The 16095-nt window shown below is 58.2% G+C and overlaps 1 protein-coding gene across 2 annotated transcripts; it reads right to left on the bottom strand.

Moving 5' to 3' along the window:
• Positions 1–10397: 10397 nt before the first annotated feature.
• MYL3 (myosin light chain 3) lies at positions 10398–15840 on the bottom strand. Of its 2 annotated transcripts, none has more exons than XM_058727188.1 (7): positions 15632–15840; positions 13354–13381; positions 13071–13220; positions 12118–12291; positions 10955–11032; positions 10797–10839; positions 10398–10680 (listed from the first exon to the last, which is right to left on the bottom strand). In XM_058727188.1, the coding sequence occupies exons 1-6, from the start codon at positions 15761–15763 to the stop codon at positions 10811–10813; spliced, it is 591 nt and encodes a 196-aa protein (XP_058583171.1). In that variant the 5' UTR covers positions 15764–15840; the 3' UTR covers positions 10398–10680; positions 10797–10810. The 2 variants fall into 2 exon arrangements, with proteins under 2 accessions (XP_058583171.1, XP_058583170.1); XM_058727187.1 differs by having other exon boundaries at positions 10398–10611; positions 15632–15839.
• Positions 15841–16095: the final 255 nt, after the last annotated feature.

The raw sequence follows: 16095 nt of genomic DNA, 5'->3' as shown, positions 1-16095 counted from the left end.
CCCAGACTGGTGGACTGAAAGGGTAGTGCTGGACTGGGAGGCACTGATGTCCAAGTCCCAAGGAGAGGTGAGCTGGGGCCAGGGTGGAAGGCTGCTTTGGGCAGAGGGATTGGTGGAGGAAGGGGAGGGACTGTGGAGACTAGAAGTCAGGAGGTGGCCTGGAATCAGGGGCCTGGGGCTTGCTGGTCAGAGGCGGCTGCTGCAGGTTTGGTGGGATCCAGCAGGGGGCAGCGTGGGCCCCCTCATCCTGGACTCAGGATGCACCCAATCAGTGCTCTGTTCAGGAACAGTGAGAATGAAGAAAGAGATGGTCCCTCCAAGTCAGCTACACTTTCTCCCTTTTCTGACTTTTAGAGCCAATACTGGAGTGCAGCCCAGGGTCAGAGGTCAGCACCGGGATGGGACAGTGCCCCCACCCCCTCTCACATGCAGACAAAGGGAGATTGAGAGGAAGGTTTTGGGGAATAAGGGCACCCACCGCCAAGGCTCGGGTCAGGTGGCCCCTGGCTCCAGATCCCGGGGGCCCCACCAGGACCCTGTTTCTCATTAGGGGCCCTCTAGCCTCCCCCAGCCTGCGCCCCCACATGAAACGTGCCTCCCTGTACTTAATTCATTACGCCAGGCAGGGTGGGAGGCCCAGCGGGTGGGGGTTATTTTTTTCCCCTGAGCTCAGACATTCCTCGCTTTATTATTCTCCACATTTCAAAGCAGCTGTCGCCTCCCGCCGCCCCCCACCGCCCCCAGCCCGAAGCTCAGAGTCCAGAAGGGGCCTCTCCAGGGTTCAGAACGGCAGAGGCTTCCACACCTCCAGCCCAGCACAGGAGAGAGACTGAGGCTCGGAGCTAGAGCTCCAGGACAACCTGCAGGGACCTCCCCCCACAGTCTGCACCTGAACTTACCTCCCCCCAAGCTTGGATCCCCGCTGCCCTGTCACCCTCTTGTAACACTGTCTTCCCTGTCTCTATTCACCCTCTCTGGGCTACCTTCCACACTGGTGACCTCAGAGGCCCCCTCTACAATGCAGAGCCGGCCCTGGCGTCTCTTGCCTGGACCAGGTGCTTGAACAGCCCTCAGGGGCCCCGCCGTGCTCAGGGCATTAACAAACCGAGCTCTGGCTGGGTCAGCAACCTTACAGAGGGCAAGGCCCATCCTGGATCAAGGGATCAGCCCAGAGGACGGCAGGGCTGGGGTCAGCCTAGAGAGTCACCTAGAGGCCAGGCCGGGGAGCAACAGTTCTAAGGACGCAGTTTTGGAGAACTAGGGAGGCCCTGGACAAACTGTTGCCCCACATCAGGAAGCTGCCCACTCAGCAGAGACGCCTCAACAGGGGGTGAGTTTCCTGTTGCTGGGGGTGTTCAAGCACACAGCAGCTCATCAGACTCGCCCTGGAAGAAAAGAGGTTGGCCCAGGTGTCTGAGGCCCCTTCCTGCCCAACTTTGAGGTCGGAACCCAAGGCCGGCAGGGAAGGCACCCATTCCAGATGAATGGAATTAGAGGTCCCTCCTCACTCGCTCCAGGATGGCAAGACGGGTCTGGAAGCATAGGCCGAGCTATAAGGACAGGACACTTGGGAGCGGGGCCAAGACCAGAGCAGGACCTGGCAAAGGCATTTTCCTTGTCACCTCACCACAGTGTCCTGGCGCCTGGGGGAGAGCTGGGAGCACAAGCAGGTGATGGTTGTGTCCTGATGAGTTAAATTGGGTCTGACCCAGGCCCTGGTCCCCGAGCCTGCAGGCTTCAGGGCCTCCACCTAAAAGAGGGACTGTGACCTCAGGGGAAACTGAGGCAGGAGCCTAGACGGGGCAGGCAACCCCGGGGGTGCTGAGGACCGAGTGTGGAAGCCACTCTTTTTTCTGTTTAAATGTTTATTTATTTATTTTTTTTTTTTTTTTTTTTTTTTTTTTTTTCCAACTTTTTAATTTTTATTTTTGGGACAGAGAGAGACAGAGCATGAACGGGGGAGGGGCAGAGAGAGAGGGAGACACAGAATCGGAAACAGGCTCCAGGCTCCGAGCCATCAGCCCAGAGCCTGACGCGGGGCTCGAACTCACGGACCGCGAGATCGTGACCTGGCTGAAGTCGGACGCTTAACCGACTGCGCCACCCAGGCGCCCCTAAATGTTTATTTATTTTTGAGAGAGAGAGAGAGAGAGAGAGCACGGAGAGAAGGAGACAGGGGATCTGAAGCAGGCTCCTCAATGATGACAGAGAGCCCGATGCGGGGCTCAAACCCACAAACCGCGGGATCATGACCTGAGCCGAATCGGATGCTCAACCGACTGAGCCCCCCCCAGGCGCTCCTGGAGGCCACCCCTGATACCGTCTCGCCGCTGCTGACCCGAGATCCAGGCATGTCCACCCTACGTGTGGGGCTTGGTGACCGGATCGTCAGATTCATCAGAGGGTCAGAGTCACTCTGTGGTGTGGCCCTGGAGGGTTCACGCCTTCCACCCAAGCCTAGGGGCCCAGGGCCTGCCCACACCCCCAGCTCTACTCTTCAGACCTACCCCAGGGACCCCCTTACTACAAGGAAGGCACCCTCTGGGGCATGGACTGCACAAAGCCTGAGCTCCTGAGAGACGGAGAAGCTACTAGTCAGTCCAGAGCTGGCTTAACCTGGAGCTGTGGATCTGGGTGTGTGTCCCTCCTGGGGGCTCCCAGCCCTGGGCCCCTTTACTCAGATCAGGCCGTGCAGAGGGAACCCCTGAAGCTCCTGGGATGTGCTCAGCCTCCGCCCTCATCTGTCCCTCAGCCCTGAGCACTGTTTCTCTTCCCCGAGTTAGAAACTATTGAACATGTGCCGTCCTGTCTCCGCAGCCACCATCCCGCCCCTGTGCTGCAGCTAGAGACAAGGGGCTGTGGCCACTGGCTTCCCACTCCCAGCTGCAGGTGGGAACAGGTATAGGCATCCAAAGGTTTGGGGACACTCCGAATCACAGGATCCCAGAGTCTGCAATGAAGGGAATGGAAGCATCTTCCCCCCGCCAACCCTGTGTGCCCCCTCCCCCAGCCCCGGCCCCGCCAGTGCCCTTTTGTCTTAAGGGCTCATCTGCATTGCCCCTGCCAAGTCTCCACTCCCTGCTCCGTTCCAACTGGCAGGGCCAGGCCTCTGTTAGCCATCACAGAGGGAGCACAGTACGCATCTAGCCATCACAGAGGGAGCATAGGCATCTGATGATGACAGGACAGGTGGATGAATGAATGAGTGAATGAACGAATGGATGGATGGATGGATAGATGGATGGATGGATGGATTACAATGAGCCTTAGACCTAGAAAGGCTAGGCCTCATTCAAGGGTTTCTTTCCAGGGGTTGGGGGAGATGTTGGTTGCAGATTTTCTCTGTGAGATTTTCTCAAAACCTAAAAATTGACTTGTAAGGTCTTATTTTGCCAACTAAAGACATGAAAACAACAGCCACCAGCTACCATCAGCATTGTTTTGTAAACAAAAGGATATTCTCAAGACAGAAAAAAAAAAAAAAAAAGGAGGCCACATGAGATCTTGGAAGAAAGACAAGCAGGCCTTAAAGATGGATAAATTGAGCTTCATGGAAAGGCCATGGGCCACCAACGTGGGCCTTACTTTTTTCTCATGAAAACGTTCTTGGATATTGTCACAAGCTGGGCCCTGGGGCTTGGGGACACCCCAATGCTTCCAAACTCTACCAGCACAAGAACCCTTTTGGCAGCCTTCCTGACTAGAACGGGTTTCCCTGTGCTTGCACACCCCTGGGGGCAAGGTGCTCACTGCCTCTCCCAGTTAGCTCCAGAGCTGGGGCTGTCATCCTGGAGCACCTTTAAGTGGCTTCTAGGCTTGCCATGGAAGGAAGGGAGGGGAAAAGACCAGAAGACGACTGAGGCGAGGTAGAAGAGATGCTGAGGGGAGGGAAGATCGAGGCCTCCAGACCCAGGCTATGGGACTGGTGGGGGAAAAGGGGGGCTCATCATATTCAGCTGGACCAAAGTATAAAAATCAGAAAGTTGGCCAAGACCTAAGACTTCCCAAGGGCCACTGTCTTCCCATCTCTGGAGTTCTAGAGTCTTCTGACATTCCACCCCCAATCCTCTAGAAAGGCTCTGGCGTGCCCATTCCCACCAAGACCCCCCCCCCCGGATGGGTGGGTGAGGTACCCAGACCTATAGGCCAGAGAAGGGAACACAGATTGGAAGAAAACTGTGGAATCCCAGGCGTCCTCTGCTAGGCAGGGGAAGAGGGGGCTGGCAGGGGCCCCCTCCCGGCCCTGACTTTCTAGGCCCTCCCCTGTCCGAGGGGCCCTGGGCCCTGGCTGCTGAGACCGGAGGGGGCATGTTGGGCGGTCGGCCCCAGGGAGCCTCATGTACACACACTCACACACTCCCCACATTCCAGCTGCGCTCTGTCAGTGTTTGGGCAAACCAGGATTGTGCGGCTTTGGGTAAGCGGGAACAAATAACCCCCAAACTTGGGTGAGGGCGGGCCTGGGGCTGGGTGGAAGGGACCTGGGAGAACCCCAGGGAGCCACTTCTGTGCCGGGGTCACCGGGTTCAAGGTCTGGGGTTTTCCTGCTGTTCTCTGAGGCGACCGGGGGCCGGCAGTCCTGGGGTGTGGCTAGGCCGGCACCCACAGGCTCCTCTGCGCCCCCTCCCCTCAGCACTCCCCACCACCCACAGCTTCAGGACGGACAGCAGAGCCTCCAGCCTGGTGTCCCCAAGCACATACTTTCACAGCAATGAGGGCTGCCTGTCACACCCGCCACCGCCTGATTTCTTTGGCCTCTCCTCCTATCTCCCCCGCATCCCCCCCCACCCTGCCTCTGATTTCATACACTCTGTGGCTTGGACCCTTTTACTCCGCGTCTGATTTCTCTTAACGTCTTCATCAGCTTTCTGTCGGCCCCTCTGCCGCTGAGTGCTTTGAGCCCTAGCGTCCCCTTTCTCATACCTGCAGCCTGATTTCTTTCCTTCTCGTGAGATGATTTTCCTTCTCGTAATATTTGATGTCTTCAAGACCCTGCCCGACTTCATTCTACCTCGGCCTGAGATTCTGGCCTTCTCAGCCCCTCACTTAGTGCTCTCTGACCCATGCCCCGTGGTGACCTCACGATCCCTGAGGATGGTGTTTGGAGAGAGGACGCAGGGCGTAGCAGGCTACCAAGAGCCGGAAGCAGCCAGGCAGGGACGTCAGCGCAGAGGAGGGACAGTTGGTTCTAGGGTCCTGAGGCTGAACTCTGCCCCTGGCCCCCGGTTTTCCCTGGCTGCCCCACTGACTCTCTGGATCAGCCTGGACCAGGACCGAAACCAGAGGGGAATATTCCTGCCACCTTAGAAAGACCTCAGAGGGGGCACCTGGGTGACTCAGTTAAGCATCCGACTTCAGCTCAGGTCATGATCTCACTGTCTGTGGGTTCAAGCCCTGCATTGGGCTCTGTGCTGACAGCTCAGAGTTCCTTCGGATTCTGTGTCTCCCCCTCTCTCTGCTCCTCCCCTGCTCACACGCTGTCTCTCTCTCTCTCTCTTTCAAAATAATAAATAAACATTAAAAAAATTTTTTTTAAAGAACAACCTCAGAGATCAGGCCTCAGACCAGATGGGGTAAGTGAGCCATAGAGAGACCCCAGATCAGACCCCACCTTACAGGGCACGTGACCAGGCACTTGAGACATGGAGGGGACCAGGCCAATAAGGGGGCAAACCCTTTGTCCCCTCCCATCCCTTGCCACCGGCCACAGGGCCACAGGCTAGACCACCCTGCTTGAGGGGACAGCTGGGACAGTGTTTATGCAACGGTGGGAAGGCCACAACCCGGCTGGCAGTGCTGTCCCCCCGGCCCAGCACTGACTCAGCAGAGCCCCCAGCACATACGCACTTTAACATGCATGCAAACACACGTGCCCATATGCACAGACAAGCAGCACACACATATACAGGTATGCACACGGGCAACTCATGCACTCACAGACACACTCAGACACAAACACACAGGCCCGCTTGTGGGCACACGCATGCACAAACACACGGGGACACACAGAGATACACATTCCACCCAGCCGAGGTGGGGGGGAGAGGGGATGCTGAGTGAGGAAAACTCTCACCCCTGCAGCTGAGTGGCTCCCCTGGAACCCTCCACCCACTCACTGCGACGCTTGTACCTACAGCTGGTGGCCGGAGCCCACACGTGGTCAGCACAGCCATATACAAGAGGCAAAAAAGGCCCAGAGGGGCAACATGACCATGACTGGGATAGAGACATATTCCGAGGGGAGTCCCGAGTGGGACCAAACCTCCCCAGCCAGAGCTTATCAGACACAACAGCCCCTGCTGTACCCCGCCAGCCACCTCCAGCCTGCCCCCTCATCCACACAGGAAGACCGGTGGGTTCGGGCTGCAGAGTGTCTTAGGGGAACGCGTGGGACGCTCCCTTCCACTGCCAGACCAAGCCGAGTGGGGTGATAGCTCCCAGGAACTAAGGAAGGCTGGGAGCTCCGCAGGACCATTCTGGAAGGGGCAGGCATTCTTGAGAGAGCAACGTATCCCCTGGGATCCAGGAGAGACGTGAACTTGGAGGCAGGGTCGCTTCTTGCCTGGAGATGACAGGTGTGATCCCTGCCTGCAGGACTCCGGCCCAGGGTGAGCATCCCCAGAAAGAAAAAGCTGGGATGTCCCAGTCCCATGCGGCCCCTGGAGACTTCTGAAAGAGAGCTCAGCAGTTCCCCGGCTTGGCGTCCGGGAATGAGGTGGCTGGGGCAGGCAGGAAGTGGGGGCTGCCCAGAAGGGTATCGGTCAGTCACGTGGCTCCCTGCCCTGATTGTAACCAGCGGGAGGCCCTGCTTTTCTGTGAGGGTCCTCAGCCACCATTTGTCCTGGGAGGCTAGCCAGAGTCCAGCAAGGTCACACGTACTCGGGAGACACCCCCACTAACAGAGGCCACTGCACACTGCCCCACCAGCCAGCCAGACTCCCCGCCATAAAAGAGCAGGCCCCAGTCCCTCTCCTGCCGCCCCAGACAGGATCTGGGGCTGGGGTGGACTCCGTTGAGACAAGGAAAGGAACCGGAAAGCCTCGAAATCTGCCCAAGATGTTGTTGAGACTGGTTTCAAAGTGACCTGCAGTCTGACTGCCTCTCATCTCCACCGGGCCAAGCTGCTGCCTCTCATCTGTTTTCCTCTCCTGGACCCTCCTCCCTTATCACTCTGTTTCTGCTAGTGTCCCCCAGGCTATTCTCCACGCGGCAGCCAGAGTGATGCTGATAAAAATCTCCCCGGAGCACCCACCAAAGCCCATCCCGTGGCCACAGGCCCTCTGTCACCTCTCTGACTCGGGTCCCACCACCTCCCCCATGGCACCGCCTGCTCCCGCTCAGCGTCCTTGTGCCCTCTGCGGGAATGTCTTCCCTCGATGCTGCCCGGGGCAAATGCCGACGTGCCCCACGCGAATGTTCCAGCCTGCCTAGGAGGCCCTGCCTCAACCAGCGAGGACAGGAGTAGCTGGATAGCCTGATTCCCTTATCCCCTCAGTAGGACAGCCAGCCATCTTCTGGAGGCCCCCAGTGGGGCTGAGCCCCCACTGTCCGCAGCGCTCTCTGCTCCCATGCGCCCCACAGAGACTTCCTTTCCTTCCAGCTGCTCTCCCATGCTCCCTGGGGTCACCTCCCAGGGAGACCACTTGCATTCAGGCCCCTGTCTCAGCTGAGACATTCCATCTCTCCTTTCTTGTTTTTTTTTTTTTTCTCTTCTTTATCAACTCCCATTCTCCTCTCCCCCTGCAACCACATTCTACTTTCTGTCTCTATGAATTTGAGGACTCAAGGTACCTCATTCAAGTGGCATCACACAGCATTTGTCCATACCTGGCCTATTTCACTCAGCAGAACATCCTCAAATTTCATCCATGTTGTAACACGTGCCAGAATGTCCTTCCTTTTTCAGGGCCGAATAACAGTCCATTGTGTGTATACACCATTCATCTGTCCGTGGGCGCTTGGCTGTTTCCACCTTGGGGCTATGGTGAATAATGGCTCTATGAACGTTGATGTGCGAGTATCTCTTTGTCCCTGCTTTCAATCCTTTCGGGCATGTACTTAAAAATGGAATTGCTGGAATCATATGGCAACGTGTGTTTAATTTTGCGATGACCCTCCGTGGCGTTTTCCACAGCCGCTGCACCATATTACATTCCCACCGACAGCACCCACGGGTCCCAGTCTCTCCACATTCTGGCCAACGCTTGTTGTTTCGTGGGTAATCGTCATCCTAATGGGCGTGAAGTGGTATCCCATAATGGTCTGGATTTGCATTTCCCTAATTAGGGATGTTGAACATCCGTTCACATGCTAATTGGCCATTTGTAGACCTTCTTTGGAGGAATGTCTGTTCAAGTCTTGCCCTGTTTTGTTTTGTTTTTTAATGTTAGAGAGAAAGAGTGCCCGTGCGGGAAAGAAGGGCAGAGGGAGAGAGAGAACCTTTGGGGCCCCATCCCAAGACCCTGGGATCACGACCTGAGCCGAAATCAAGAGTCAGACGCTCAACCGACTGAGCCACCCGGGCGCCCCAAGTCTTGCCCATCGTTGAGGCAGGTTATTAATTATTTTGCTCTTGAGTTGTAGAGATCCTTTATATATTCTGGGTATTATCTCCTCTTTTTTTTAAGTCGTTGTCCAACTATTACCTTCTCCGATCATCACCGGCCTCATTATTTAACATGTCAACTCCCTCCTAGCTCTTACACATGGGCACGCACGTGCACACACACACACACACACACACGCGCACCGCAAAGCCTCTTCCCCACTTTGGGTCCCTCCTCAGCCTTTATCACGTGTTGACACACTTTATGGTTGGTGACTTTGTGAGCTCCACGGGGCAGAGGTTTTGACACTTTCTCCACAACGGTGTTCCCGGGGCCTGGGCGAGAGCCTGGCAAACGGTCGGTGCTCAATAAACTCTGAGAAAAATGAAAGGAAGATGAGTGGGGCTCCCGCACACTCACCCCCTCATACATACTGTCTCACACGCGCTGCGGGCGCACTCCCCACACGCGCTTACACTGACAACCCCAGCGCATTTGCAGACAGGACCCCCACCCACCACACCACACCCTCACGCAGCGACTCACACAGCCACAGGCTCACCTCACATGCTGATGCACTCACATGCACAGGAGGCCATGCAAATGCACCCTGATGGAGCTGCCCTGACCTCCTGGGTCCTCCTGGCCTGCGGGCTGTTTCCTACCCTGTGTGGCCCACTCCTCACTCTGAGCCCCTGATCTCCCCCACACCCCCGGTCTCTAGGGCCTCAGCCTCTCTGCAGGACATTGCTTTTCCTCCCGATCAAAACCATGTGGATCACCTCCTCCAGGAAGTCTCCCCTCACCCTCCCCACTGAACTCCAAGGGGAGGGGAGGAGCCCTGGCCCCAAGCAGGGTGTGGGCAACGGGACGGGGTTTGCAGGCCGTGTATGTACCTCCCCCTGTCATTTCTTTTTTTTTTTTTTTTAATTTTTTTTTTTCAACGTTTTTTATTTATTTTTGGGACAGAGAGAGACAGAACATGAACGGGGGAGGGGCAGAGAGAGAGGGAGACACAGAATCGGAAACAGGCTCCAGGCTCCGAGCCATCAGCCCAGAGCCTGACGTGGGGCTCGAACTCACGGACCGTGAGATCGTGACCTGGCTGAAGTCGGACGCTTAACCGACTGCGCCACCCAGGCGCCCCTCCCCCTGTCATTTCAAGGGCTGTACACTTATCTGCTGCTGAGAAGCCCAGGGCTGGGGAACCCACCAGGGACCCCAGATACTGCCCCAGTAAGGCCTCTTCCTCTGGCCTACAGCCACAACACAGGCAGAGTGCCTCAGTTTCCCCATCTTAGACCCCACAGGCAGGGGTCTAAGGCCCCTTCCATTCTGATAGCCTGGAAACAAAGTTAGCTCCTGCCCTGCCATTCATTCCCAATGTGACTCAGTGTGACTGCTCTGGGCCTCAGTTTCCCCACCTGCGACACGGGCGGCCCTGGGCCCATGCCCCGTGAGTCCCCGATTACTGGTGGTGGGAGGAGACAGTTCAGACACCCCAGTGGCATCCCTGTGTTGGGGGCTACAGCACAGCTCCCACCTCCAGAGGGGAGAGGGGGAGGAGGAGAGGACAAGAGCAAGAGGGGGGGGGGGCACCCGGGCCTCTTCCAGCTCAGCCCTGCTCCTACCCGTGTCCCTGGATGCAGGCGCAGAGGATTTGGGCACACCGGACAGGATAGTTTGAAGGGGAGAAAGGAGGCAGGATCTCAGCATGACTCCCCTCATTTTGTCCAGGGCTAACCATGTGGGGCTCATACATATTACAGAAGTCAACCAAAGGGCCACAGAGGGGAAAGAAGGAAGGAGGGAGAGAGGGAAGGAAGAAAGGAATGAAGTGGAAAGGAATAAACAGAAGCCGTTTATTCATGAGGCCCCTGGGGTGAAGACAGAGAGGCACAGCTCATAGAGGGAGATGACAGGCACACGGAGATCTGCAGGGCGGTGCGGAGGGAGCTGGTGTAGGAGCCTCGATGCCCTCCCTTGCTCCCCACAACTCCAGGCCACTGGTGTCAGCGCTGAGAGTGGGGGATGAGCGGTCCCCAGCATGGCCTCCCTGGGCTCCCTGAGAGCAAAGGCGGTCACTGGTTACAGAGGACAGGGCGGAGCGAGGCAGCAGGATGCCAACTGAGAACTGGAGTTGGTGGGGATGGGGAGGTGGCAATAAGGGATCCGGATGACAGCGCGTGAGGCCATCTCTGCTCTCAGCAGAGGCCGCAGCTGGTTTGGAAAGAAGTGGGGGGGTCTCACCTGCGATGGGAGGCTCAGCTGGCCATGATGTGCTTCACGAATGCTGGAAGGAAAGGGAGAGTGAGTGGCAGGGCTCAAGCACTGGGTAGCCAAGGGCGGGAGCCTAGGGTCCCAGTCCCCACCCCCGACCCCCCACCGGCTCCTGGCCTGCTGAGCACCTTCGTAGTTGATGCAGCCATTGGAGTCTTCCTGCCCCGCCATCAATTTCTCCACCTCATCTTCCGTCAGCCTCTCACCTGGCGGGGCGGGAGGCTGAGTCAGCACCCCCGGAAGGTGCGAAGGGTGCGGGGACCCCCTGAGCCCCTCTGGGTGGTAGGTCTGCCTCCCTAGTGCTCCCACACCTCACTTTGGCACGGCCATCCCGACTCACAAGGCCTCGGCCATCACCCCATTTCTGAGTCCAGGGGAATCAGTGACAAGTCAAAAACGGTGGAACCTGGGGTGCAGGCCTGGTGCCCCCTCCAAGCCTGGGCTCTGTCCTTAAAAAGCCAGCTTGGCGTTCAAATCACCAGCACGCACTGTCCTCTTTTTTCGACAGGCTGCTGGGGGTCCTCCCATCACGAGGAGGCCAGCCGCACCATGTCCCCAGAAGCAGTTCCCCAGGGCTGCCTTTTGAGGCTTGAGGAAGGGCCTGTGGGGTGAAGCTGAGGGCCTTGAGGGGTGATGGTGGAGGAGACCAAGAGACAATGTCTCTGTTCTCCAGACAAGTCTGCCATGCTCCTGCCTCTGGGTTTTTTGTGCTGTGTGGGTTCCCTCACTGCGGTGAGGGGCGACCTCCTACCCCCAGCCACACACACAACCCAGAGACCAGCACAGGGCTAAGCACGCAGTAGGAGTTCAGTCAACGTTTGGTACGGGGAAAAGCTGCTTTGAGCAGACATAGTAGGTGCTCAATAAACATTTGCTGTACAAAAAAGCTTCTTTGAGAAGGGAGTGCCCCTGCCAGCCAGATGATGGGGGTCTGGATGTCCAAGAGGCAGGCGCCTAACCTACTGGGCCACTTACTTGCCGTGTCCCTGGGATGTGACCTCAAGACAACGAACACCGGGACTGAGTTGATCCTGCTGGATACGCCACACTGCCCTACCCTGTCCCCAGAGCTGTCCTCAGCCCCCTGGGGTTCTGTGAGCTGCACCAACACCTTCTCTTCCTCCCTACCTGAGTCTCTAAATCCCCCACATTGCTGTCGCCTGCCATAGAGGCTTCTTGACTGTCACTCTCTCCATTTCAGACATGAGACACAGGCTCGCCTGGTGACGAGTGGTTTCTCCCAGCATGCCCCGCGAGGGAGGAGTGGGGGTGAGGAGGACGCGGCCCTCACCTAGAGTGGCCAGCACGTGGCGGAGCTCGGCACCCATGACAGTGCCATTGCCCTCTTTGTCGAAGACCCGCAGCCCCTCCACAAAGTCCTCATAGGTGCCTGTGTCCTTGTTCTTGGAAATGTGCTGGAGCATGGGCAGGAAGGTGTCAAAGTCCATCATCTTGGTGTTAAGCTCTGTGGAGAGATGGTCCTTGGTCCCACGCTCTGAGGGGCGGGACGGGCACACCCTTCCGCTGTGCCTCATGGTGAAGGGCTGTGGCCCTCACACGGTCCCAAAGCACTCTCTACAGCCATTAGCCATTTACAAAGCACTTCACCATCACGAGGCACTTCACAGTCAACGGAGAAATGCATTGTTTACATAATCCTTTGCTGTCTACAAGGACGGCTGGCTGCAGTGCTCTGTCTAGCGCCTCTGCTCTCCTTTGGGGAAACCCTCCTAGATAGTGTCATTTTCTAATAGACCCCACCCTCCCACAACCTGTGATTGGCCAGGAGCAGTGGGGCCAATCAGAGACCTTCCCTGGGACTTTTGAACCTGGGGAGAGGGCTTAAGTCTCACTCTTCCTCGGGGCAAAGTAGGCAAACCTCTCTGGCAAAAACGGTGAGGGAATCTGGGGCCCGGAACCCCAGAGAGACGTGGAGGAGACAAGGAAGGGCCACGGAGCAGAGGGTGGCCAAGGCTGGGTGCCCCCCCGCCCGCCCTCACACCAGCCGCGGCAGCTCATTTGCACTGTCAGTTTCCTATCTGGCGAATCAGCGTGGGGCCAGATGGCCCAGCAAACTCACTGCTTGTTGCCCCGTCGGCATCGCCTGAGACCAGCTCAGTGTCCTCATCCAGACAGTGGGAAGATGTCAGGACAGCGCAGAGCAGGGAGGGTCCCATGTTGTCCCACCACAGACGGCGCCCCGCCTAGCGGCCTCCCCGGGGCCTGGCACTCACGCATACCAACCTTCTTGCTTCGGTCTCCCCAGGACGCGGAGCACCTCGGCCTGCGTAGGGTTCTGGCCCAGCGCCCGCAGGACATCCCCGCACTGCCCATATGTGATCTTCATCTCACACTTGGGTGTGCGGTCGAACAGCATGAAGGCTTCCTTGAATTCTGCCAGGAGAGGGCGTGAACCAGGGACACGCCCAGAGTCAACCCACCCCACTCACGCCGCGCTGGCAGGACTCTCAGGCTGGGGACCCTGGACCCCCACCCTGCCGCCCTCGGGCTCAAGACCCTCACTCACCTTCAATCTGCTCCGGTGTAAACTCGATCTGAAAGGAGACCCCAAAGATTCTGAGTGCCTGGCTCAGAGGGTGGGACCAGGCCTCCTCCCAGGCACTTCCAGGGGCACAACCCAGGCCTCAGCCTCTTGGCCACCCGACTTGTCCCCGTTCCAGCACCCACAACCTCCTGCCATCGACCCTGGCACCTTCCTGCCTCCTTCCCCCTCCTGACCTGTTAGAACGAGGGCCTTCAGTCTGCATGTGCTCAGACCCTGATGGCGGTGGGGGGAGGGGGCGGGGGGCCGCATCTGGGGAAGAGGTGAGAAGGCTGGCCCGGTGCCCTGAGTCCCCAGCTCAGCCTAGGCCTTACCTGTCACCCCTGGTCCTGGACAGAGGTGTCTGAACCCACAAGATTTGATCAGACTGGCTTTGCCCCCACCCCCGGCAGGCCTGGGGGCCCAACGGGCAGGACCATCCACAGGAGAGAGACGGGAGGCCTCAACTCCTTGTGGAGGGTGACAGGAGGGGGAAGGGGGAAGGTACAGGCCAGATCGTTTCTGTCAGCATGAGAGCATATCCACAGGAATGCACGCGTGTGTGTGAGAGAGAGGCACGTGTGTATATTCACACACGTGTGTGCATCTGCAAGTGTTTACACGCGCCTGTCCCGCACAGCGCCCTCAAGGCTAGGCACTGTCACTCACATGGCCCCGCTCTACAATGGGGTCTTACACACCCCTTCCATAAGCCCGAGGCCACCCCCACCGAAGCAGAGCATGGGGCCAGGGGGGTGTGGGTGAGTGTTTGCTGAGGCCACATCAGAGCCACCTGAGGTCAGGAGGCCTCCTGGGACCTGGTTTCCCCCTCCTCACCCGATACCAGGTCTATTTTTATCACGGCAGTCACTCGCCCCAAGGTCAAGGTCGCAGGAGGGAAAGGAGCTTGGGGGAGGGGGCGTGACTGGCACCTCTTCCACTGCTGCTCCCTGGGAGCCCCACCGACCTCCACCTCCACGGCACACATCAGCGCAGAGGAACCCTGCCACCTTGTCGTGCTTGTCCCCACCCAGTGCTGGGAAAAACAAGTTGTTGCTCCCGGCCCCCTGCGAGCTCTCTCGGCACCAGGAAGCCTGCTGACATTAGGCTGCCTGGCCTCCTGGCAAAGCCTCCTGCCCTTCACTGGCCGGCCTGAGGGGCTCCCTACACCCTCCTCTCTGAGGGGAGTCTGTGCCCGCCACAGATCCGGCGAGACTGGACAAAGCCACCTTGGGCCTGGAGTGGTCGGACCTCAGCAGGGGGCCTGTGGGACACGAGTTTGGACACAGGGGGTGGCTGGGGCTCAGAGAGCCAACTCCAAAGAGCACTTTCTGTGAACAGTTCCTGGTAGCCTGCAAGGAAGGTTTATTACCCCATTTCACATCTGGGGAAACCGAGCCCCAGAGCAGTGAACAGGAGGGAACAATGTTGGAATTTGAACCCGGGTCTTGAGGGACAAGGTAGGCGCCCCGGGAAGGGCTCAAGAACGGGAGACGGTTCTGTGCAGTTGGGCCACAGGTCTGGTTGGACAGGCAGGAGCTGTGTAGGGCTGGGGGAGCTCCACAGGGCAGGGTGGCAGTGACTGGTGGCCAGCCACGAACAGGGGACAGGCAGGACACGGGGGATGTGCCACTATGCAAATACCACAGGTGGGAGTCATGGCTCTCCCTCCAAGTTTAGACTCTGAGAAAGAATCTCTGGCTCCACTGGTCACGGCTCCAAGACCAATTTCCTACATGATCTACTCAGCTTGTGCCTCAACTTCCCTACCTAAAAGCTGAGGCTTGACTAAGTCTGGGGCTCGGCCACTCTGGTAGGGGTGAGTGTGACCCAGCCTGGGCAGGGGCCTCACTTCCTCATCCTCTCCCCCCAGGCCACCCTGGGGGACTTGGCATGGATGTGAGACCCCGCTGCTAGACAAGGAAGATCTCCACTTGGCCACAGGGGTTGGGTCCAGGCAGCTCCGGGATTCCCCAAGGATGTGAGGTCCAGAGAGAAGGGCAAGAGACAGTTTCCAGAGCCAGCAAAAGACTTGCCCTTCGGCGGCACTGGGGGAGTCCTGCCTGATGTCTGACAACCATCCCTCCTGCTGCAGCCCTCCGGATGCCTGAAAGCCCCCAGGGCCTGTCTGACCTCTGCGTGGAGGCTTCCAGGGTCAGCTCAGTGCTCACTTTCTAGAGTCTGGCCTGCCACTGAGTAGGTCCACTCTGGGATCCACTGACTTGCCCCGTCCTTCCTGCTGAAACCCAGCTCCCACACCCACCTTGATTTTGGAGGCATCAAACTCCACTTCCTTGGGGCGCTCGGGCTCGGGTGCAGGTGCGGGCGCTGGCGCGGGAGCCGCCTTGGCTGCTTTGGCGTCGTCCTTCTTGGGGTCTGGCTTTTTGGGGGCCATGGGAGCTGTAAGCACAGAGAGGGATGTGGAGAGATGGAAAGCAGAGAGCAGGGTAGGTGAGGCTCCCAGGCCTGGCCTTTATCCTGTCCGGACACCTCCTGACCCCAGTCCCCCCCACCCCCACAGTGCACAATAGGGACAGGGCCATAAAAGGACATTGGCTAAGCTCAGGGGCTATTTCGGGGCCTGGGGAGGGCATTGTTCGGGCTCAGGAATGGGTGGGGAAGAGGGAGGGCCCTCCCTTCCTCCCAATCACCTGTTGGGGAGAGGGAGGGGGAGGAGAGGACCGAAGCCACTGCTCAACACACACCACTCACCCTCAAATGCACACG

Source organism: Neofelis nebulosa, chromosome 4 (assembly GCF_028018385.1).
Source record: "Neofelis nebulosa isolate mNeoNeb1 chromosome 4, mNeoNeb1.pri, whole genome shotgun sequence".
NCBI classification, from domain to species: Eukaryota; Metazoa; Chordata; class Mammalia; order Carnivora; family Felidae; genus Neofelis; species Neofelis nebulosa.
This window is presented reverse-complemented; position numbering and strand designations above follow the sequence as displayed.

Excerpts from the sequence above, each read along its gene's own strand:
- MYL3 (XM_058727188.1), bottom strand. The coding sequence starts at position 15,763 with ATGGCCCCCAAAAAGCCAGACCCCAAGAAGGACGACGCCAAAGCAGCC. Across the intron at positions 13,382-15,631 it reads TTGATGCCTCCAAAATCAAG|ATCGAGTTTACACCGGAGCA; the intron begins GTGGGTGTGGGA and ends GTCTCCTTTCAG. Across the intron at positions 13,221-13,353 it reads TACACCGGAGCAGATTGAAG|AATTCAAGGAAGCCTTCATG; the intron begins GTGAGTGAGGGT and ends CTCTCCTGGCAG.